Genomic DNA, 25,110 nt, shown 5'->3' with positions numbered 1-25,110 from the left:
CCCCACCTGCCCCAGCTCTGGCCCTTTAAGAAAAAAAAAATCCCCATACTCACCGGCTGCTACAGCAGTCTTGGGGCTTCTGGGGACTCTTCTCCTGGAAGAGCCCCCCATGCAGCTCAGGGCAGTGGGGGGGCAGTGGGGATCGCCCTTCCCACCAAGCAGGAGCCAGTGAGTGTGGGGGGGGGATTTAAAAGCAGCTTCCTTCTAGAATTCTTATAAATGAAGAAACAACGTTTTCCTAGGTATACACATTTGCTTAGTTGTATTCTTTAATTCTGCTCCAAATAAAAGTATCGCTTGTTCTGCAATAACCTTCAATGGGATTTTTTTTTCTGCATAGTTTGTGTTCTTGTAATTATATGCAGATAGGATGTAATAATGGAGCACTTGAATTCTGGAAATAAAATTCAGCAGTGCCATCCCATACATTATTAATCTTTAAGTATTAAGTTATGAAAAATTTACATTCATTTCTCTGAAGGATATTATTACTTTTCTTTATCTCAAAACATTAATACAGTATGTATTGCATGATTCTTTTTAAAAAGCATACATCCTTTGCTGAAATTATCAACCACTTAAACATAAAATTCACATTTCTGCACTGCTAACAAGCTTTTCCTGTAAGTATTGCCCTAGGACCTGGTGTTTAAACCTATACTTTGTAAGCTTTGGGACATTATGAATCATGTAAAATAAATCTTTCAGGCTTACTTAAAACAGTCGGAAAGGCTCTCTGAACTGGGAAGGTAAATTACCAGAACCAGATACATGGATAAGTAAATGTGGACAAATAATATTAATACGATCATAATAATAACGAACCCTGCCCTTTGCATTTCTAATTAAGTACTATGTGCTACCAGACCTGATGAGGTTCTTACTAAGCAACTTCTGAATCTATGATGACCCTCTACTTGTTAATAAATCATTACATCACAGTTCATTGTAATATAACAACTTTTTTAAAGTCTTTCGTTTTGCATGTATTTTTCATTTCAGTGTATAGCAAAAAGAACAAACCTCAAAATGCAGACTTTCAGTTTCCTAGGAATAAAAAGCAGAATATAATTTCCTACACCTAGTGTTTAATCATTTTGGTACAATATTAGTGCTGCAGTGTTGCTTTTCTTTTTTTTAAACCTATATTCTTAAGGTCTTTCGATTTCCACTAATTAATTTCATTTAACAATTAAGTTAATAGCCTTTTTATTTTAAAGAGGTAAAATATATCTACAGTACAATTCTCTAACCTCTTGAACAATTTATCAAAGCCATTTAAATTAGTACAATGGCATGAAATGTTACCCTTGACACAACACAAAAGAGAAATTGTTTCCAGACAAATTGGCAAAATCTTTTAATGCCATCAAATTTGCCTAATGCAGTTTGCAGGTTAATCTGTAAAAGGGTGAGCTGTATGTTTGCCCATATCTTATTATCCTTAGCTGTCAATGTATAAATCAGTGCTGACACAGCTTCTTCTAAATCATCCATATTATACACAGAGGGAAATCTTTAACAGTAGGGAAAGCACTCGAGCAAATCTTGTCCCACAAGAACTGAAAGGCAGATTTCCTCTACTAAATTGGCAGCTGTTGAGGTGCACCTGAAAACTTTCGGACCTCTTCCTTTAATGATGCCCCCATAGCACTGCTGTAGTTAAGGGTGAGTTGCCATTTTTATCATAGATCTATGTTTCCCATGCAGCTGCTGTTCTACTGCAGCTGTTATTCACACTGGATAAAATTTGTTTTGAAACAGGTCAGGCAGAATGTATTTTTCCTGGCAACACATACCACTTAATTTTACAAAAAAATGCTGTCTTAAAATGTAGTGTTTCTTGTTTCTTTAAGATGTTTTGCTATCTGTTGTGACTAAACATATATCTGATTTTCTGAAAAGACTTAATGAAAAAGTGTGGCAAGCAAATCTGGTAAACAACTTTGAAAAGTGGATTTATACTTAACTTTGAAAAAGTGAATTCTCAGAATGAGATTATGATATTTGGATTAAGAAGTAGCTATGCATATATCATTCAGATGATTTCACCATCAAAAATATGCATCATTTTACAGGGACTGGCAGTAGTGAGGAAAAATTAGGTTTTCCAAATATGGTGCCTCTTCATCTCAAGACATATGATCTGGACAGTATTAAGTAAATTATAGTGCCTGTAATTGACTACTTTTCTGCCATACTCAAGTTTGGTTTTTTACCATTGTTACTTTCCAAAATGTGTATTATAAAATGTATCACGCAGTAAAATTCTCCCCATCAATTAATTTACTAAACACATATACAATCTTAAATCCATTTTAAAATGCTTCATCTGACAGCTTCCATAAGTCTTTTTAAATGCTAAAAATTCCTTAATGGCCGAAGTCCATAAGAAGCCTCTGTCCTCCACGAGAGTGGGTGGGCTACACTCTCCAGATCATTTTCACCACCAAATGGTTTCTTGCCTCCCTCTTTCTAAACTAAGCCCAACTTTTTCTCTCTCCCTTCTCTTTGACAGTTCCTATAATCCCAACTAGTTCCCTTACTTGCACTGGCACATGTATTTCTCCAAAGTTCACAGGATGCTTAGTATTAGCAATCATCCTTAAAAGTTTAAAGTTTCTCTAGGGAATTATTTTTTTCATTCATATCTGCAGAATTACCTGGATATTCCGTAGGTATGTGGCAATTTATGACATGTTACACTCCTGCTAATTATGAAGAGCAAAACTGTAAAGGGCTTCCACCGAATGTGAATTCTTTACTTTTAAATGTAGCTTATTACACTCTCATTAATAGATCACATAATGAAATTTGCTATTAACAAATGTGATTAACTGCCACAAATAGACATGGATTTTGGATTTCATGTTTTCATGCTTTTAATGTATTTTATGTGTTGTAATCAGAGATTAAAGAAAAATGCTAGTACAAAAATCATATATTCACTAATCTACCATGTGCATTTAAAAATTTGTATCATCTTTAACAATTTTATACTCTTTCCCATCGAGACAGAAAAATTCCAGAAGTTTTAACATTTTATAGAGATTGAGGTAAAGTTAAAACTAATTTCATCTTAAACATCTCATTGTCTACTTTGCTCTCTTCCTGTTCTTCAAGAGCTGAAGACATTTCATTGTGTCTTCATTAATACGTTAGTACTATATTAGTAAGAAAGGATAACATACAGCTTTAAATTTGCTCAGTTTGTTCTGAAATTGAAAATCCTGGTTCCATTCTTCACTAAATACCACTACTTACTAAGTCACTATGCAAAATCAGAAACTGATTCCCATGTCTTTTTGTATCGTCTTGACAGGAGTAACATTTTTATAAGCTTTTGTGTATTAGTGTTTAGTATTTTTGAATTACCTATTCCTAAAATCATTCCCAGAGGGAGAAAGGAGGGGTCATTGCAATAATATTTTTGGAAACAGCTGCTCTTTTCTACTAATTTCCCTATATTTTGGGACAGACTCAAATGATGTTTTCTTAATTTCCTTCTCCATTGCAATTTCCCCAATATTGCTCATGAGGCAGTAATTTCATGGCCCATAATCTGGGAAAGAGTATAATGGAATCAATATAAGAATTTAGGTTAAGTCTCTATCAAATTACAGACAATTGCATTGTTTCCTGTGCACATTATGATTTGATTCCATTCCTTTTCAATTTGAAATTCCAGTGTCTTCTGTTTATCTGTGCAGTTTATTTTGTTAATTTTATTCAAACTATGCCAACTTTTATAAATTTTGCCTGTAATTCATTCCAACTGAAAATCCAGGAATGAAACTGCTTCTAAAATAGGTCATCTTTAGAAGTACTGGTCTTATTTTTATTGCAGCTGAAACACCTGAAATAATGGATGCAGTGGTGTAGGGACCTCATTGAGTGTCCTGGAGAGGGAGCAGGGGGAGCAGCAGAGAGAGTTATGCTGACCACAATATGTGAGGAGTGGAGGGGAAACACCATTCTGCTTACCTCCATTTGTACCCCCTCCCACCCTCCAGATACACTGGTGCAGTACTGCACTGCCTGGCTCCTGTGGCCAGGTAGAGACAGCACAGGGTTTTCCCAGCCACTGCAAATGGGAGGGGAGCACCATTGCACTCACTCCACTTGCCTGCCATCCACTTGATGTGCTATTCAGTGCAGTTCTGTGGCCCGCAGGAGCAGCACAGAGCTTCTACTGCCGTGGCAAAGACACATTGTGGGCAAGAACCCCTCATCCCCCAGCCTAGTTACACTGCTGCATGGATACTTTCTTAAAGCATGGCAACAGTAAGAAACGGTGCTGGATGGGATTCTGGGGTTTAATAACTAAAGCCCTTAATTAAGGAGAACCTCTAAAGCCATTTAATAACTAAAGCCATTTAATCAGAACCTCTAAAGCTCTCCTGCAGCAAAAGAAAAGACACCCTCCACAGATGAATAGTGTTTCAAAACACTAATGAATCCTACAAGAAGAAAGAATGTTTAAGAACATATATGAAAAGTTGAAAATGTTCTGGGCCTTGAGATATTAAATTTCACAATAGCAGTGCTCAGTTTTCCCTATTTTTTTAAACTAAAAAACTGAGCAAATTTTTGACACCTCTGTTTAAAACAAAGGAGGCAGTTTGAACTAGGATTTCTCACATCCTCTGGCTGCTTAACTGTAACTTAACTTAGCAATGACACCACCAGTAGCCAGGTTTAAAAAGAAAGGAATAACCCCTGCCCTTCCTTGGTAAGCAACAAGTTACTTGCTTAATTCCAGAGGAAAGTTTTGAATCCCAGGTGGAAGCAGGTACCTCCCTGCATCATAGGATTAGGCACACAGGTATTAGTGAGATTTAAGAAACACCCATTATCGGTGGGTGCATCTACACATGCTATTAAGGTGACTAAGCAAACTCCAGCACAATTTGCACTGGAGTTTATTGTTTCCAGGTGCACCACTTGCACATGCGCCCAGGACTGCAGCACATTGAGATGGGGCAGAGCAGCCCCATCTGAGAAGGGGTACGGCAAGGCGGGGAGGGGAATCAGCCTGCTGCCCTGGAGCTGCTCTGACCCAGCTCAATGTGTTTTGGGAAGACTGGCTGGGGCAAAACAGTGCTTTAGTGCAGTGCTAGCTGGCAGACAGCCCCCACACAGAAGCAGCCTTGTGTCCCAGCCAGCCCCGTCAGCACCTACATGTGCACTGCAGCACACTAAATAACGGTGTGGGAGGATTGTACCTGTGTTGGGCAGCACTATCCTATGGTGGCATTTATTATTTTACTGTGGCCTAATAACATTGCACATGTAGACACTGATGTTTTACTGCAGAGTTAATTAGGCAACTCCACAGTAAACATCTTGTGTAGATGCACCCAGCGTGTTATAATGGGTAGTGTTGGCAGCTTTCTTCTGTGTGCTAGCTAAGAAGATAAATTCAGGGATTTTCCTTCAAGGCTCGGCCCCTAAAGTATGGGATTACAATGCTCAACTACAACATGTGAGATACCTCTATAGATTTAGTCTTTGGTCTTTCTATGCCACATCTATGTAGCAGGGTAATAGTGCTGCTGTAACTATAAAGGAAGTTGTGCAGACACTGAAGTTTATGGAGTAATCATATACAATTGTGGGAGCACCATCAACAACCAAATACTGGAGCCCTTATTCACAGAAGCATCAGGCCAAAATAACTGTAGTAAATCCTTCTATTTGCTGACGCACCACACAACACATACATTAAGTAATGTTCTTTGCAGGACATTCTCGGTCATCAGTTGATTTCACATCAAGTGATCTAACTAAACCAAGAGGATGATAAACACTATTTTTTTTGGCAAATGTACATAATGCTAGTTTGATACACAATATAATTAGATTTAATAAGTTTCTTGTGACAAACCCCACTCGTCAACCTGCTTGCTTTGAATTGACACGGCGAAAGTGGTCTCTGCTAAACAGATTCAGGACAGGCCAAGAGCCCTATGCAGCCAACTTCTACTGCTGGGGCCTCAGTGCTAACCCACTGTGCTCTTGTGGAGAGACACAAACAATGTCACACATTACTGAGGAGTGTCCCCTCTAACACCTAAGAGGTAGATTAATAACTTTGAACTCAGTTACCAAGGAGCCTATTGCTTGGCTCTGCAGATTTGCAGTCGCTAAATAAATAATTATATTTAATCCATGAATATTTTGGGGGGAATGATATATTTAAATACCAAATAAAAGATTTTAGCATGGGGACCAATTCCCATCAAATGATTCAGCTAGTTCTAAATAAATATCCTTGAAAGGATGCATTGCTTGGTGTATGACAAACATTTTCTGTATGATGTGCATTTTCTGAATGCCACTTGCAAATCTGGTAGAAGATAAAATTGATATTTATATGTCAAAAACATCTCACTTGAAAGAAAAAAATACAAAAACATTTAGTTACTTTGTCTTCTGCTCTTTTATCACATTTTTATTCATTTAAAAGAGGCTCAATCATTATAATTTGTTTATACATTAACCTTCAATGTCTCCTTTATTTACCTCAATTCCATCTCCAGACCTCCTCCTATTCTGTCAGTCCCTTTATGCCAATTATATGCTTTTTCTCATGCAAAATCCAAGTACCCACATTACCCATGATGTCCCAAACCAAAAAAAAAAAGGAAAAATTCAGTTACACCGGTATTGTCCTCTCGGTCTCTTACTATGTCCTGTCCTTTCTGCCAGCATGTGAACTCGTTGGAGCAGGAATTATACTTCAAGTTCTAAAGAGGAAGTTTAGTGCCTTAGTTTCAAAGAGTTATTCCAAATAACCCTGTATTATTTGCTACAAACTCATTAGGCACCTAATAGATTTGGATACCTCCAAATTGGACTGCAATTAGGGGCTTCTGACAGAATCATAGAAACTTAGGGTTGGAAGGGACCTCAGGAGGCCATCTAGTTCAACCCCCTGTTGACAGCAGAACCATCCTCAAATAGATCATCCTAGCCAAGGCTTTGTCTAGCCAGCTTTTAAAAATCTTCAAGGATGGATATTTCACAAACTCTCTGGGAATCCTGTTCCAGGGCTTTACTGTCCTCCTAGTGAGACAGTTTTTCCTGATATCTAGCCTCAACTTCCTTTTTTGCAGCTTGTGACCATTGCTCCTTGCTCTGTCATCTGCCACCACTGACAACAGTCTAGCTCCATTCTCTTTGGAACCAGCCTTCCTGTAGTTGAAGACTGCTATTAAATCCCCACTTAGTCTTCTCTTCGCCAAACTACATAAGGCCAATTCCCTCAGTCTCTCCTCATAAGTCATGTGTCCCAGCACCCTAACCATTTTTGTTTCCCTCCACTGGATTCTCTCTCTCTGTTGGGGGCCAAAACTGGACACAGCACTCCAGATGTGGCCTCATCAATGCCAAACAGAGGGGAAGAATCACTTCCCTTGATCTTCTGACAACACTCCTACTAATGCAGCCCAGTATACCATTAGACTTCTTCACAACAAGGGCACAATGTTGGCTTACACTCATCTTATTGTCCACTGTAATCTCCAGGACCTTTTCTGCAGAGCTGCTGCTTAGCCAGTCAGTCCCCAGCCTGTACCAGTGCATGGGATTGTTCTGCCCTCAGTGCAGGATTTACACTTCTCCTTATTGAACCTCATGGGATTTCTTTTGGTTCAGTCTTCCAATTTGTCATGGTCTCTATGAATCCTAGCCCTACCCTCTAGCATATCTATGACTCTCCCCAGCTTGGTGTCATCTGCACCTGATCATCAGAATCTGATCATATGGAACCTTTAGGTCTGCACAGCTCCAAACTCCTGCCTACATTTCTCCTTAAATAAAAGTGTTCTTGGAAGGCAACAGTGATGTGGATCTTTTACCCATTAGCCTTTTGCTCAGAGTATTCATCCAGAAAAGAAGTGATTTTAAGCTCATTTCAGTCTTAAAAGTTTGATTTAAACCCACATCTTCCACTTCTCAGGAGAATGCTTTACCAGCAGGTTATAAAATAGGCCAACTGAGGGCATTGTTCACATTCTGGGTGAAGATGTCACAGGGAAGCCAAGAGTGCAAAAGTCATGGGGTGAGGAGAGCAAGCAAAAAGAATCCTGTTTCTATAGCTTAATATAGTTATGGCATATCCCTAGGACAGGAAAATCCTGGGTTACAATCCCTGATGTGAGGATTATTTCTATTCTTTAACCAATGACCGTCTAATCTAAAATACATACAGTCCTGGGAGTAGGACCAGAACCCAGGACCTCTGCCCTCCTTTTAAGGTGTTCCATAACCACTAGGCTACAGAAGTAGACTCCCTCTGGCTTTCTGTTGCACTTCAATTTCTGTGCATATTTAGAACTGCCCCAGTCTCAGCTGATAGATCCAGCTCGTCCTGACTTGCCCCATTAGGATCCAGAAACTAGAGCACCCTAATCTGACAGATTTGCTCAGAGCATGCTTAATGCACACTGACAGGACAGGAACTCTCAGAAAAAAGCACAAGGTGGTAATGGTAATGTGTAGGTTTTATATCGCACTGTAGCAATCACAGCACTTGCCCATTTAAGACCTGGGTGCTAGGTTCTCTTTAGCTTGAACCCTTGTTTCCCATTTCCTACTTGAGTGCCCTATGTCCTCCTGTGGAAACTATACCTCTGTTAAGATACAACTGCAAGATTTATAGGACCAAGAAGAGAAAGCACATTACTCTGTTACCTAGCATTATGGCAGTCACCTAGGCAGGGAGAAGCTTAGGCTCTTGTCCTTGCTCTCAGGATTTTTCCTTGTTTATCCATTGACTGTTCAATGTGAAATGACTAATACTCTCAAAAGTATAATTTTTATTCTTTTTCTCACACTCAGTGGAAGATGTAACAAAAATATTTGGAGAGAAATTATCACTCACATTAGTGCTACATAACAGCACATAAAACAAAACCCAATACAGCAACAGAGAGATCCTCTGTTTACATAATATTTGTGTAATTCATATAAACATCTATTTAATTATCCCCAGAGACCATGCTCTGACCCCACTACCCACTGCCTGGAACTCCAAAGAAATCAGATGAAGAGGGAATGGTGGCCTTTTGTGTGTTCACACCCAGTGAGGTTGCTCTGAAATTCAGATTTAAAGCACAGTTTTGCCCAGGCTTGGACTAGAGCCATAAATCATTTCGTAGCGTCTGAGAGATCAGATTCACAAACTTATCCTATGCTACATATCTGTAACAAAGCAAGACATTCAGTTTTTCTAAACTGAGATTTAATTATGTCTCAACATAGATGCAATGGTGATGGGCAGCAATGTAAAGTCCTAAGAAAGATATCTGCCATGATGAAGAGAAGTTATAAAACAAATCCTTAAGGTTACCAAGTAAAAGGCTTTTCCAAAATGAGTCATGACAAGGTAGCCATGGCAGGACATTTTTCAAGAACGTTACTAGATATCAAAGTAATAATAGTAATCATCTCACTGCATTTAAATAACCTCTTACTTAAAAACATCAACATGAAAAACTGTTAAAAGGCCATGAAGTCACTGACCTCTGTGAGGTAGGAGCCTTAGGAGTCACTTAGGGCCCTTTTGAAAAGTTTAGCATTCAATGTTCGTTCCGCAGCTCTTGTTAACTACATGCTGTGACTACATGCATATTTACTCCCTAAAAGCTCATGGATGTTTTTTTTCCTTTATTTATCCCACATCTTTGCATCTAAGAGGATGTTGACATTATCATATAGTAAAAACTAACATCATCACCATGCAGGTGTATATCATGACAGGAAAAAAAATTGGATTAATGCTTGTGCACATGCATAGCTAGTACATTTTCAGTTGGGATGGAACTTTGTGCTGTGATCTGAGAATAGTTCAGGAATTATAATGCTCTTGACCCTCTAGCTGGGAATAAAACATAACTATAGCCAATAAAGTTTTAAATCCTGGAAGGTCAATGGTAATATTCAACAGTGCTGTGATTCTCTGACCCAGATTAGGGTATACTTACCTGGCAGAGAGGAGACCTAGAATCCCTAAGAGGTTTATTTACAAAATTTGACATGAAATAGTATAGAGAGACCTTAGAGTAGGAATCAGGAAGTAGTTTCCCCATTTCTCAAATGACTGCCCAAATCACTAGTAGTAGAATTATGCTCACTCTTGTTCACCCTCTGGCACTGAAAGTAGAATTCTTTTCTTTTGAGTGATCTGGCTGTAGAAGGGGTATTGAAGAGTACCACGGCCCACAGACTATGGCCTTGTGATTAGGGCATTCTCTTGGGTGATGGAGCTGTGAGTTTGAACCCCTCGGGACTAGGAAGGATATTGAATTGGATCTTCTATATTCTAGATGACTGTAATCACTAAACTGTTACTGAAAAGGGACATGGCAAAAAGATCACCATTACTAATTCAAAAAGAAGCAGGGATTGCCATTGCATTCATGAGGATTCTGATTCTGCTGGTGTATTTGAGGCATGCCCAGGGAATGCTTACCAGGTCAAGACCTTCAGGAGTTTTAGATGAAGGAATCCTTAATTTCTGGATCCTAATGGGACATCAATGTGCAACAAACTACTTATCTTTATAAACAGTGAGGCACCCAAGGTAAAGCCTAAATGCAAAGCTCAACATACCTAGGAAACGTTAAGGTAAAAATTAAGTTGTTTAAGAATTTAGTGACTACGTCCCTTTTTCCCTTTGATCTGGCCACAGGGATTTTAAAGGAACCCAATCAGCAAAAAAACAGATGGCAATCTGTCTACATCTAGGTGAGGGAAGTGCCCATCACAAGGGAGATTTAGATTTTACAGAGAGCAGCAGGTGCTGTTTGAACTGAGAACATGTGAGGAATGGGGAGAACAGTTTGAGGGGACTAGCATAGATTATGCCCAGTCATTCTTTGCCTTTCAGAGAACTTAGTTCATCAAAAATGCAAGAGAAGACCAAGTAGTCGGTGACTCATATGTCGTGCTAATAAAGCCATCTCTGGCATCTGCTACTTCTTTTATCAGCAAATTAGGATGCAGCAGCCATTTTCTGGACATAAGTGTCTGTCTGATGAAATTATAAGGTATTAGGCTAATCTTGCCAGACAGGAAAAAAATATTTTTATGTGAAATTCTTTCTGGCCCGCTACAGTACTTTTGGCAGTTCCTTCCTTATGGCAGTGCAGCTTGTTTGCTTATTCAAGATGATGCGGTTGCCATTAAAAAGTCAGCATTTGTGAAGAGTGACCATGTAGTAGTATCCAATATTATAGCTTTTCCACCTTGTAATTATAACAGGGCATATCTGTCTTTACTACAGAATTGTGGAACTGTCTCTGAGACATACTACCAGAATCTGATGAAACTTGTTGGGAGCCGTTTGAATTACTCTTGCTTCTAAGAAGTTTAAGTGAAGACAAGCTCTGACCTTGCCAGATTTAATGGATGAATTGGAAATGCAAGTGACCAACCTATCCCAATAGATGGCATCCATCACAATCCACTGCCTATGCTGGTTTTCTTATGTCCTCTGAAATGGGTGACATCCAAGAGACTATTTTGATAAGGACAATCTTTTCCATGTTTGATAGAAACTGAATACCTTTACAGAAACAGCAATGTGGCTTTGGAGTATATCCTGAACTAACTTTCAGGCAAAAAAAAGAAGAAAAAAGAAAACCCAGGAATTGCAGCCTCCTCCCTTAAGGAAGTAGTCTCATCTAGCTGACCTAACTAAAAACTTTTGATTTATTTTGCTTGCAGCAGATTGGAGGACTGTTCTTCAACTGCATCGAAATTCTTCCCTTGTTGTTCAATCTTCAGGCTCAGAGTTAAAGTGTTAGCATGCTTGGTGGTCATGGATTGTAGGTTTTATACTATATCCTAGGTAGCCTATGCTGTTAGTAATGGCATTTAAATTAGCCAGCTGTACAGGATCACCTACTCTGCCTTTATTCCTTACATCTGCTGCTTCATCATTTCAGTACACATTCTTAACAGGCTGATCAAAGAACAGCACACATACCATACAGGAAATGTTGAGATTAGAATAAACCTTAGCTTTTGTTAAGAACAAATGTCAGTAAGGCCATACAAGCATTTTGGTGTGTGGATACTAGATAATCACTCTGAATTTGTGAACAAAAATAAATTAAGTGCTTCATGTTGTAACATTTTTTGTTTGCAATTTGATTTAAACTTTCACATCTTTCTAAATACAGTATTTGTCAACTGCCTCTTGACTCCTATGGGTAGGAACTGCGAGACTGTGGTTTAAAAAGTTTTGCCTCACTTTTTTGAACCTGTGGAAATGTGCTGAGAGCATTCATTTTCTGGAGACAAGATTTAGTTGTGCAAGTTCTGTGCTAGTGTCTTAGCTGACTCACCGCTAGTGTTCACATATCACCTTACTTTATACCCAAACCCCTCAATACAGTAATTAGGAGATGGGCAAGGGAGGCTAATATTTGCTTGCTAGGTAACCCTATTAGAAACATGTTTATATTTCTGTGTGATAGTGGACCCAAAAAGACCTCCAAACAGATGCTTCTTGGGACCACAAAGAAGAGAGGAAAGAAATGTTGCATCCATTCTAATCTTTAAAGCTTTTGACACAGTAAGAGAGATCTGGGCTTTTTAATACTGTTAGGACCTTTCTAATAACTGTGCTTGCATTATCCCCCAAAGAAGGCAGGCTTTGAACAATCAAGTTTTTGGTATATACAGAACGGTTAGATGTGATATGGATACCCAACCTTCGACCAAACTGGCAGAAAACCAGAGCGGACCACATACCTTGCTACAGCTAAAGCTAACCTGTAATCCTGTACCATGTCATGAAGGAAATTGGAGGCTGAATCACAACAGGTAAGGATTTTTATGTCATTCTTAAATCTTATCATAACATTATAAAATTTTCATTGGTACTTTTAGATTCAATATTATTCAAAGTTCCTTTTTAGAGCCATATTTTTTTTAAAGCAAAGTTTCATTCAGCGAAGTATTGCCCTCTGCTGGTAATAACAAATCACTTAGCCCTGAAATGATAATAGGACCAGTTTGGGGAAAAGAGCCCTAAAACGTCAATTTAAAAAAAAAAAAAATTCTGTATACCATTCACACGCATGGGGCACATCAATATCGAGATTAATTTTAGTTTGTGGAATAAAACAGCAAGGTTCATATTTTTCTTTAAATATAAAAGTACATTAATACAGAATTGGAACAAAAAGGCTATGTTCTCTCCTTTAAAATACCTGGCATCTTTTACAGGACTCAGTAACAGACTTTGTTTTCAGCTCAATGAAAATGGCTTGAGGAGTGAAGAAATCACTTCACAAATTTCATTTACCCCTGATAAATAATAAATGCTCATTTTCCCTCTCAAATAATGCTTTTCTACGTATGTACCTGTAGTTAAGGACACTAACGAGAAATGGACTACTACCAGAAATAGCATGAGCTTGTTGCTCTTAAATAAAAAAACAGTAATAGATATTACCACAGTGAGACAATGATTGAGCAGAACCTGGTGGGAATGGCTATTAGGTCAAGAGTCTAAATAGCCAAATCTCTTTAAGTAGTCAAATACAGCTTGAAATTGTAGCTCTTACACAACAGGCCTATTTGATTTGCTGGCCTGACACCAGGTGCAGGAAGCTACAGATTCATCTCACATAAGCAAGCATTTCTCTTCCACTTCAGAGACACTCTTATAATAAGATATATAGTGCTCAGCACGTTGCCTCCTTTGCTTTTCAAGCTTTTCTCAATCTAATTTAAGAAAGATTTCTTCCTAGAAACTATTTGTTGCAACCGTCTTTGATATAGAAAAGAAAAAAAAATGAGGAAAAATGAAAACAGAGTCTTTTGGGAAAAGCGCTAGAGGCTTCTGAAAGGTTGTACTTGCTAAACTCTCACTGTTACTGCCTATAGTAGAGCTGAATGCAATTTCTTCACTTTGAACTAGCAAATGGCTACTTCAGAAGTCACTTGCTTTTAGGTACAAGAAAATTCCACTGTTAGAAACTATGAAAACTTTAAGACTTTAACATGAATTCTAAAGTTACCACATCTTAAGGAAGACGGACACCTATCCTGCATAAAAGACATCTTTTCACAACAAAAGCAAAACTGTATGAAAGAAATAGATTTTAGAAAACATGATCTCTGGGTGAGATTAGAAGGTACAATTAAACCTTGCTAAAGACTTTTTAAAAAGTGTGGGATCACACATATTCATTCTAGCCCTTAAGGCATCTTAAAGTTGGTCAATTTGATTTGACAATTTTTTTTGAGCTGTGTTAACCAGCTTGACTTGGCCTAACTTTTAATTGTTCAGGGGAGGTCAAATGCCCACTTCACAGGCATCCATATCTGGGCAGGCACAGCTCCCAGGGGAACTATCGTCCTCCTGGACACCAATGCCCTACTCCCCCTCCCCACTATCTCCTACAGCGTAGAGAGTAGAGCAGCAACTGATGAGCCGGGAAAAGGAGCTTCCAGGCTGCAGACGAAGGGGGAGCCGAGCAGGCCAAATGGTGGAGAGAGGAGAGGAGCTGTTGGGCTGCTAGGGTGGGCAGAGACCGCACACACAACACAACACCCACTCACTGCACAACATACTCCCACATGAGTGGCAGTGGGGTGATTACATGGGTTGCCAACATGCACCTCTGGCTGCTTCCCAGTGATGAGGGGGTGCAGAGGGGGGTGTTCCCTGCATGCTCCCAGGCTCAGTGTGCAGCTTTGCACAGGCAGGGTTGGTCGCTCCTTCACTGCTGCCCCCATGCCTTGGCTGTTGCATTCCAGGAGGCTTCCGGCACTGCAGGAGGGACGGCTCCCAGCCATCCCAAGGTGGAAGCTCTTTCCTCCCCCAAAGAGACAGTGGCATCTAGGGAGCCCGAAAGGTACGAATCTCTCCCCCTGCTTCCATCCCGAGCTAACCCTATCCCTGGAGCTCGTCCCTGCCCCTGAAGGACCCTCCCTGCTCTCAGAGCTTCCTCCCTACCTTCCCTCCCACCCCTTTCTTGGGGCTCTCCCTGCCCAGTGTTTCCCAGCTTGCTGCACACCTGTCACTGCCAGTGCTGTCCCAGGGAAGCAGGCAGGGAATGGGAACCTGCCTGCCCTTCCACCCAATGCTGGCTCCACTGCCACCTTCCAGGCTCCGCCCATCCCAGAGACAAGTGGTGGCATGTAGGTTCCCTTTCCCTTTCTGCTTCCCTGGAACAACTCTAGCAGCCCCTGGTGAGAAGGGGAGCTGCTGAGGGTGAGTGGGGAGGGAGGAGGGACAGGTTAGCAGGGATCTGGGGTGAGTGAGGCCCATCTGGGGCAGTGGGCCCAATTTGGTGCAGCAGGGACTGGCAGGCCCAATTTGAGCCAGCAGGAATCCAGCATGGGCACATGGGAACTCTATGTGGGATACAGCCCACTCCAAGGACCTACACTGCCCTTAAAAGCAGAGGAGCGGAAAAGGCACAGAGTCAGCTTGGCAGCTCCCCACCATGCCCCTGCTTGCCAGCCCTTTAATGGCAGATCAGATCACCACACCCTGGTATTAACCCTGAATGTACCACTGTTCACAGCGTGTGCTAACTTTAACACAGCTAACATTCCTTAAAGTTAGCATGTGTTAATTGTAACGTGTAATTATACCCTCTTTCTCTTTCTTTTAAAGTATTAAACAAGAGTCAGCTCCAAGACCCCAGACAGAATATTTTTTTACCAGGAAACAATGGTCTTCTTTGGCCACAGAAGACAGATCATATTTAAATTTCTCAGCAAAGCAGTGGCCAGGAAAGCAGATATTAAACCTAGGTTATATAAGCAAAGGATTATACTGTCTTTTAGTCCTTTATTCCTTTCTTAATCTCTTGGGTTTGGTGGCAGCCAATTCTATGATATTCAAATTATGTTAAAACAATTTTACTACAACAATTATAAAACGCTTTACTTTTAGGCAGAGACTTTCTAAACAGCTGCTATAAAAATGCATAAGAGGAAAATGTCTGACAGAATTGGAAGAAATAGTTTAGGTAAAACAGAAAAAACAAATCACAGTTAATAGCAAAATACTTACAGATTTTTAATATCTACAGCCCCACGGAAAGCCTTTCTGGGAATTGCCTGAATCTGGTTTTCACTAAGGTCACTAGAAAAAAGAAAGCAGAGAAGAAACTTGAAAGTTTGTCATACATGCATTTTTTACCTAGATAAAAGAACTTTTGTAAAGGAATACCTTGTCAGGAAAGATTTCAGAATTAATTTCAACCACTCTCAGTCTACTATTTACTGAAATACATTATAATGTATGACTTGTAATTAACTACAAAAAAGAAAATACATTTCTTACATTACTTGAATTGCCTAAGCAATAAAAAATTCCTCTAGAAAAGAATATATATTTCAAGTAATAGTTAAGAAAATTATATAGTGTTAATAGGGAGAGTCAAAGTCATTTTGCTTAATCTTAAACCCACTTACACAAGGCAAGTTTAAAAGTTTGATTCTAAATTATTATAGAGAAGACTGTAAGAAAAGAAGGTGAGCATGCATAGAACTAACCCACCACATCAGACTTGAGATCCATCTAGTCCTGATCTTTTCTAAGAGAGTGGCTAGTACCAGATGCTTCAATAGAAGGTGTAAATACCGTGAAAGGCAGACATGGAGTAATCTCAGGTTTCATTAGATTTCAACGTGATCCACAGGTTTTAACCCTGAAGCTTGAAATTAATATCCTTTCCAAAATTTGTTAGTATTATTATAAATGGTAACCCTTTTTGGAACCTTGCTAAGTCTTTAGTCTCAGCCACATCCTGTGGCAATGGGCTCTAGAATTCTAAAGTGAAAATAAAGCAGGCAGCTGACAGAATGAGAAGAAAGAGATTGGATAAGCAATGGAGATGGGGAAAGCAAACGTGAAACAAAAGGAAACATACAAGTATTAGTTGATTCTATAAAGACAAGTTAACTTTCACAGCCGTTCCTTTCCTGGTGTATATACTGTAACACAAGCTCAGACGCTCCCCGCTTCTTTTAATAAGGTTTTGAATAATTCCTATGACTTCTGCAAACCCCCAAAATAGTAAGACTAATGAAACCCCATACTATATGAGGTTTGTCTATCCACAGACAAGGTTTACACTTAAGTAACTTGCTTTGAAAAACCATTCCAAATTCATAGATAGCAACTCCTATTTATCCAATTCACTGTTGGTTTAGGGAAATGAGGAACTCATATTTTATTGCTATTTTACAAATATATTTGGAACATTTAACCTAATTCAATGCCCTGCAAAGTAAATCTAAAAACAGGCCTAGTTTAACTACTATTAAGAATGTGTGAAAAGACAGAGGACCTATGAACTGTAATTTTATTTTCAGAGCACTTAAGTATTCCTGAAAAGGGACTATGGCTGCACTGGTCTGATAGTAAATCCAATGGCAAGGAATGAAAAAGCAACCTTCAGCAGTTGTTACGGTAACTTAATTTAACAGCCTCCTCTAAAAATTCTATTATAGCCATAAACAGGGAATATCTATATTTACATTTCTCTTTAATTGATGTATGCATTTTATTTGACCAAAAAGACTTCTACACAAAAAAGCAAGTTAGCCATGGAAATTCCTATCATGACAGACTATTTATATTAGCACAGGTATACAGACAACCAGTAATAATAAACCACGGATACGTACACCAAGGAAGTTGGCTCATGGATCATTAGTGCAATCTCCAAATTTGCAGATGATACTAAATTATTCTGGATAGTCAAATCCCGATGTGACACAGGAGAACTGCAGAATGTAAGCTAAGTGAGTGGGCAAAAACTGACACACGAACTTGAAGGTGCACAAGCACAAGGTACTTCACATACGGGAAAATAACCTCAGTTACATACACAATGCTGGGTTCTGACCTAGTTATTAGGACTCAGGAGTCACTGCAGATGGTTTGCTGAAAACATCAGCTCAATGTACAGCAGTGACCAAAAACAGCTAATGAAATGTTGGGCACCATTAAAAAGGGAATTGAAAACAAAAGGTCATGCCACCATACAGAAATCCAAGGTATACCACCATCTTGAATAGTGTATGCAGTTCTGGCCTCTACATCTCAAAAAGGATGTAGTAGAATGAGAAGAGGTACAGAGAAGGTAAACCAAGGTGATCAGGGATATAGATCACTTGCCATACCAGGAGACACTAAAAAGGCTAGGGTTCTTTGGTGGTGGATGCCAGGGAGGGTAACGAACAGATGTTAGGTCACTCTAGACATACCCAGTTCAATGCCTTCCTTCTAAAGTATCCATACCTGCCACTGTCAGAGAGGGGAGACCGGGCTGGATGGACCACTGTTCTGACTCAGCATGGCATGTCTTCTGCTTTTATTTACCTGTCCCATATCTGAGGCCACAATACAGTTACAATATAGAAAAACTACTGATAAAACACATTCTTCTCCAGAAATATAACTCTGATAGTTCACATCAAAAGGCAATATACACCTTTGGAGCTATACTAACAATTCAAAGATGAACAAATGATACTATAGGAAGAGGAACTGATTGAACTAATTTTATGCAATTAGAATGAGAATAACCTATGATATGCTAGTAAATTCTTGCCAAAGGGTGCAATGAAACAATATTCAAGCGGTATGAAGTTAAATTTAACTGATGTGTAGCAGCTTCTATTTGCCCTATGGGCTTCTCTCAGCTAATCTGTTCAAATTTTCTTTAGTAATTCCTAGAGACAGGATATAATGTACATTGTTAGGCCTGAAGTTGAGAGTCTTAGGCTTTGATATGTTAAGACAGATACTTACATTAGTAAACCTTTGAGCTGTCAGTTAATCACAGTTAACTTACGTGATTAACACAAAAACAAATTAATGTTAATTTTTTTAAAATTGTGTTAATTGCACACATTGTTTTGACCAGCAGAGAGAACCAGCTCTGGACCAGCTGCAACCTGTGCGCACAGCCCTGACCCCAGGCCGCCCTGCGCCTGCTCCAGACTCACCCACTCATGCTGAGCAGCAGCAGCAGCAGCAGAGCAGAAGCTGCTACTCAGCATAAGGGAAAACCGGCCCATCTCCCTCACTGCTGCTGGGCCCTTCTTACTGCAGCCACACAGAGCCTGTGCCCAGGCTTCCCTATGACTCCTCTACTCTGCTGTCACCCCTGCCTCTGGGCCATCCAAGGAGCAGGAGGGCAGCCTGGGTATGGGCTCAGGGTGGCTGCAGCAAGATGGGCTTGGCAGCGGTAAGGGGCAGGAGCCACTTTTCCTCTGTGCTGAGCAGCAGGTTCTGCCTGGCCACTGCCGCTTCTCAACATGGGCAGGTGAATCTGGAGCTGACGTGGGGCTGGCTGGGGTCAGGGCTGGTCGCACAGGTTCCAGTTGGCCTGCTCCGGCCAGGGACAGTCTGGAGCAGGCGCAGAACAGGCTGGGGTCGGGGTTGGGGCTGGGCCTGTGCAGTGTTGGTGGTAGTTGGGAGGAGCCGCAGGGTGCACAGGCTCTGGGCTGTTGGGTTGGGGTGTGCTGACTGTTGTTTAACTGTGCAATTAAAATTGTGATTAATTGCAACTATACTTTTTAATCTCACAATTGTGATTATTTGTTTAATAGTTTGTCAGCCCTAAAATCTAGCTTTTTTCTTCTTTTGCTAGGAAAGTCAGCTTGAATGAATAATTTTTATTTTAGTAAATATTCAAATCAAGTTATTTAAACAGGAAACATTACAGCTCCTTTAAGATCAAGAGTACCAGTGGTACATGGTGTTATTTAATGTGCATAATTCCCTTTTGAAACAAACTGAGTCATTCCGATTTACCCATGAAAATCAAATATTTATTAAAAATATTCTAAAATATAACTTTATTTGTTTTCTTTTACCAAACCACCAAACAAATTAACACAATACTTGACTAACTGAATTTATGACTGAAATACTTTTTGATTGCACTGTTTCATAAGTTGGTGGGAACGGTAAGAAAACAAGGTGGAAAACGTTAAGGATCTTACAGCACAAAATATACGGTGTGTACAGTCTTATACATTATTATAACTTTATTGTTTTTACTTATTCATTTCTTTGTTACTACTTCAGAGTATACTTGTGGTGTAGTGTGCTTCAGACAAGTACCAATAAGACCTTGCTTAAACAACCTACTATGAAATCTTTACTGAGAAATGGGGCAGAACTGATGAGTTTTTATTTCTAAGGATTACTGGGTTTGCAGTTTAGTTGTAGTGGTAAGTAGTTTTACAGTAGAATCTTGCTAACCTTTGCATTTCAGATGAGTGTAATATGCTCGTCTGTCCTCATATTAAAAAAAAAACTGAAGAGATTTGTATATGTTATTGTTTCCTAGTGGTTCTAGAGATAAAGCCACTGTAGAACCTAATATTAATGAATCTGATATACTGCATCAGCTCTTAGCAAATGGAGCCAATGCTGCATTGCGGCTTTTTTATTACCCACCATGTATGGTTTCCAGTTGAATATCCTATTAACCTTATAAAGCAATGCTATTATTTTAATTATATAAATTGAAATAGAAACCTATAATATCTATATCATGCACTGTTAAGGTTGGATCAGTATTTTTGTGTGTGGCTAAAGCCATCATTCACTTTGAAGAAATAAGTCTTTGTAGATGGCAAACCTGCTTGTAAATTTAATTACCAGTAATTTTATTTTTCTCCATGGTTTAACCTCCCTTAGTGTCTGACCAGTGATATCATAAATCTGTACTGCCATCCTCTACTTTGTAAAATATTGAGTAATGGAGAATGAGTAATGTTTCCTGATTTTAAAGGAAAAAGGAGAAATACTAAGACAGACAGGAAGCTTTGAAAGCAATACTTATTACTTAATTCATTTATTTAGATATACAAAGACAAACAAAAAATCTATTCTATATCTTTTCTCCTTTGAAAATTATTTAAAAACAAAGTGACATATATAAACGATACTAAAGGTCTGCTTTATATCTTGCTGGTAAACAACGAATCAAACCTTGATGCCAACTATTCTGTATGAAAAATACTGAACAACAAATAACATCAAATCACATTCTAGATTAGATTATAACAGTAGTCCAGGAAATGGGTAAAATACAGACCTTCCCTTAAATCATTTGATAAAAGAACCTAAGATATAAATATGACTGATAGACTAACAGGTGACAAAGAATGTTGGTGAAAGCCATAATGTGGTATGGCACAATAAACAACAGCTGCTTTATACAAATTAAAAATATGTGAAAAATGTGTTTCATAGATTCAGTATCATTTATTCAAAAGCTAATCAAAGTATTTGTATATTTATGGTTATTAAATTGCTCTGCACTTAATGATTAGGTAATGATTGTTATTATGAACCTCTTCTAGATCACCAAAGTTCACTTTTCATTTATATCTTAAACCAATACAGAAACTTAAATCTGTGGGGAAAGCAGAGGCCTACATCTTATATTGTTATTCCTAGTGGCAGCATATGAAACCTGAACCCAACAATCCGCCTTGTAAGATTTCTGTTTTCTGTTTACCCTATATCTTCCTATAGGAGTAGCTGTCCTCTCCTATGCCAATCTCTAGCGATTGCATCATATTGGATCCCTCTGAAGTTACAAAGGGATGTAACCATAGATGGTGCTCTGTGCAGGATCTACAGTTTTTCCTCTCTGGTCTCAAATAGCTCTGGCTGGTAACCTTCAGAGAATGCTGCAAAGTACCTCGCTTGTGACAATCACTGCAGAAATGGATTTTTGAGAGGAAATACATTTGTGGGCAGAATGAAATGGGAGGCACATTCTCTTGATAGTGTTTTCTTGATTCTTTGATTTGATTTTTTACCATTAGTCAGGGCAAAGCTCTTAGCTAGATATGCTCTGTGTTTTTACCTTAGAAATCTAAATTATATGTTGTTTTATGCTATATATTATTATTTTATATAAAATTATCCTTATTCATTTTGGATTCTTTTTGTGACTAGTGAAAATATTTTTTTCAGGCTAAATTTTAATGCTCTAGTTTCTATACATTCATGGACCCATAAACCAAGGAAACTGTTTCTTCTAACTGCACAGTTCCAGTAATGGAAGGAGGCTAGTCTAAAAGCCTTTTTACTGCTATTCAGTCATTCTTTACCTATACCCATTTTTATTGCATTAGAGTAACACATATATATTTTAAAAGATGATGATGATTGTTTTCAGAACTATACAGTGAGATACAAAGTGTTGAGGGTAGAGAAACTATTAAAGCTACTGTATAAATGCAAGGAGAACAGGCAAGATAGACATTTGCTCTAAAATTAACAGCTCAGGTGAATTGAATCCATTAAAGTGTATTTGGAGTTCAAATTTCCATCAAGTTACACTGCATCATAACATGGGTTTAATACACAACTGTTAATATATTAGTCTATGCTGTGATCCCCTCCACTATGTTGTCCCTTGGCTTTACATGGTTACTATAATACAAATCCCAGCATAATCTATTCATGGTGTTATTCTCATACCCAAACAGATTCACATACCCTATTATTTCAAGTCCTAGTAATCTGGCATGTGTACAGTTCAATTAAAACAAACACAAAGGAAATAAATGTTTAACAATCCACCTACATATCTAATAAGATCCTATCAGTCTAGTTAAAAAAAAATGGCCATTCAGTCTTTCTCTGACTATGAAATATATGGTTTACTACATTATTCACACTTTAATTATTAGTGTATCTTCATTCTCAGAAATATCCAGTAAAAGTGTTCTTAGTAGCAACTGAGATACTTAGGAGCAATAGAAAGGTGTGAATTGCTCTGAACAATGTTCAGGTGATATATCTCAGAACACAAGCATTTATCACATTTGCCAATGTTAAAATAAATTATTATACAAATAGTTAAGCATCTTACATATAAGAATACAAAACTTAAGTTATCACCAGTGTTCATAGGTTATGATTTTCCTGTGAGGATTAATTAACATCTCAAACACCGCTTACATATTATTTTTCTGTGGCAGAATATATCAATAACATGCTCAAGATCAGAAAGCAGCTCAAACGAAGCATCTGAGGCAGACTACAGATCGATTTCTTGTGCTCTTGGCTCTGCCTCCGATTTTCCAGAGAAACAAGTGCTGTGGGTGGAAGATATCTTATCCATTCCAGGGCTAATGCATAACAATACCATAACTATTATAGTGCTCTACCCAGTTGATTTTTTAATATTACACTTGACAGAGCTATTTAAAAATAACATCAACACGTGTTAGGAACTTTTTATTCACCGTAATATTCAGCTTGAATTTACCTCATTTTCATCTCCTTTCACTTCTAATTATGCTCCCTTTCCTTATTCTAAAATTCCCTCTATTTTTTTTATAGTTAAACTCTTGAGATATTTGTGAGCCACTTGGAAACCTATACTTTAACACAACTAATGGGCTCCTCATTGGAAGTAGCAACTTATCATTATTTTAATAGTAAAGTTTTGTATTATTCTTCTTGGATCCCAAGGCAAAAAATGAACAAACATGGAACATGGTAAGATGAGGTCTTGAACTATATTAACTTATTATCTATCACCTACCTGTCACCATAGTTTACCATGGTTTACTAGCTTCTCTTACCCTATAATGAGTAATTGTAATAATATTTCTAGTCTTCCTACAGTAATCAAGTGACCCCTATATTCTTACATAACATAATGCCAATTTTTACAAGAATATATATTTTGTATTACAAAATATATTTTGTAATATATTTTGTAAGAACAAAACTGTACAATCTTAGTAGTGGCATGGAAGTCAACCTACTAGCCTCAGAATCAATCTTACTCTGCAGTGTCTCCAAAATGCATTTAAATCAATTATTTCCCAAAGGGTTGGCATAAACATAGGCTTACAGAAAGTGTACTATGTTATCATTTGAAGATAATTAGCTAACCAGATTTACCATTCACCATTCAGGTTGCTTGTGTCCTAGTGTGACAAATTTTAATTGGGAGGGGCAAGCTTATTAGGACCACACATACACTATTTGGTTCTTAGGAATTATTTTTTGGAAAGACAAGTAGCCTTTATTAGTCTGCTTCTTTACTAGGTTAATATGTAATCCTCTTGATTTAGGACTGTAAGAAAAAAATAGAAATAACTACAATGTAGCTATTAACTACTGCCTGACAGAGAAATGGACCACCCACAATTTGGAAAGCAAAGAATTACAATACTACTTCAAACTTTGGCTTCAATGTAATCCTTTTTCAGGAAAAAAAGTCCTTGAAAAGAAGCCCCTTGAAACTCTCAAAAATACAAAAAAAGAAATGAGACATAGTTTTTGGCCCCCATGGATAAAGTCACATTGGCCAAGTTGATAGACGTAGCTGAGTGACATTTACTGACTGCTGGTTGTCAAGCATTTGTAATGGAAGTGCAGTTCCATTAATGATTTGTGAGATAACAGCACAGCTGTGAAGTGTGAAGACATTGTTGACCTCTAACCCCATCTGGAGCTTCCATACTAGGAGATGACTTTTAAGCATATGGACAGAAACCTTTCATTAAGTGTTTCACAGAGCATAATTTATTCCAACTCATATACTGTATATTTCACATATCTCTGTTTTGATACTCTATTTCTTTTGAAAAATGCTATTGAGGATATTTTTGTGAGACAAAGTTATATGCTCTTTATTTATTTTTTTTAGAAAGCATGTAAACATGTAATTATTAGCCTGTATGCCTTTCCAAATTCAAGTAGTTTCTCAAATCTTCATTGCATTCAATTTTTTTTTCTTTTTGGTGAAAGGGATCTTGTAAACTGCATTTATTGTTTAAGATTACTAACCTAATAAACCTGAAGTTGCAACACATTTTCTCCCCCACTATGTACAAAATCTGAAACTTATATCACAACCAAGCAAAATCCATATAGACTAACAGTACACTAAACTCTAAACACAAAAATGCAAAACTCTAACACAAAAATGCAAAACAGAAGCATTTGCCTCACCAGTCATTGAAACTGAGTGTAAGAAGAGAGTGTCTTGTCCACCTGATTCATGAAGTAGCTCATAAAGCAGCAAATAATGTTTTGCAGGATACCTTAGTCAATCACTGGATGGTAGG

At 38.4% G+C, this 25,110-nt stretch overlaps 1 protein-coding gene across 1 annotated transcript in view; it reads right to left on the bottom strand.

Moving 5' to 3' along the window:
• The window catches only part of SLIT2 (slit guidance ligand 2), a 629,104-nt gene that overhangs the window by 240,739 nt on the left and 363,255 nt on the right, over positions 1–25,110 (bottom strand). The window contains exon 5 of the mRNA XM_019526063.1: positions 16,049–16,120. Coding sequence (XP_019381608.1) covers positions 16,049–16,120 — 72 coding nt within the window. The remainder of the gene's footprint in view (positions 1–16,048; positions 16,121–25,110) is intronic.

The sequence above is a fragment of the Gavialis gangeticus genome, unplaced genomic scaffold (assembly GCF_001723915.1).
Source record: "Gavialis gangeticus isolate Ggan-Ray unplaced genomic scaffold, GavGan_comp1, whole genome shotgun sequence".
Classification (NCBI taxonomy): Eukaryota; Metazoa; Chordata; order Crocodylia; family Gavialidae; genus Gavialis; species Gavialis gangeticus.
Note: the sequence above shows the minus strand (reverse complement) of the source record. Positions and strands in the feature narration are given on the sequence as shown.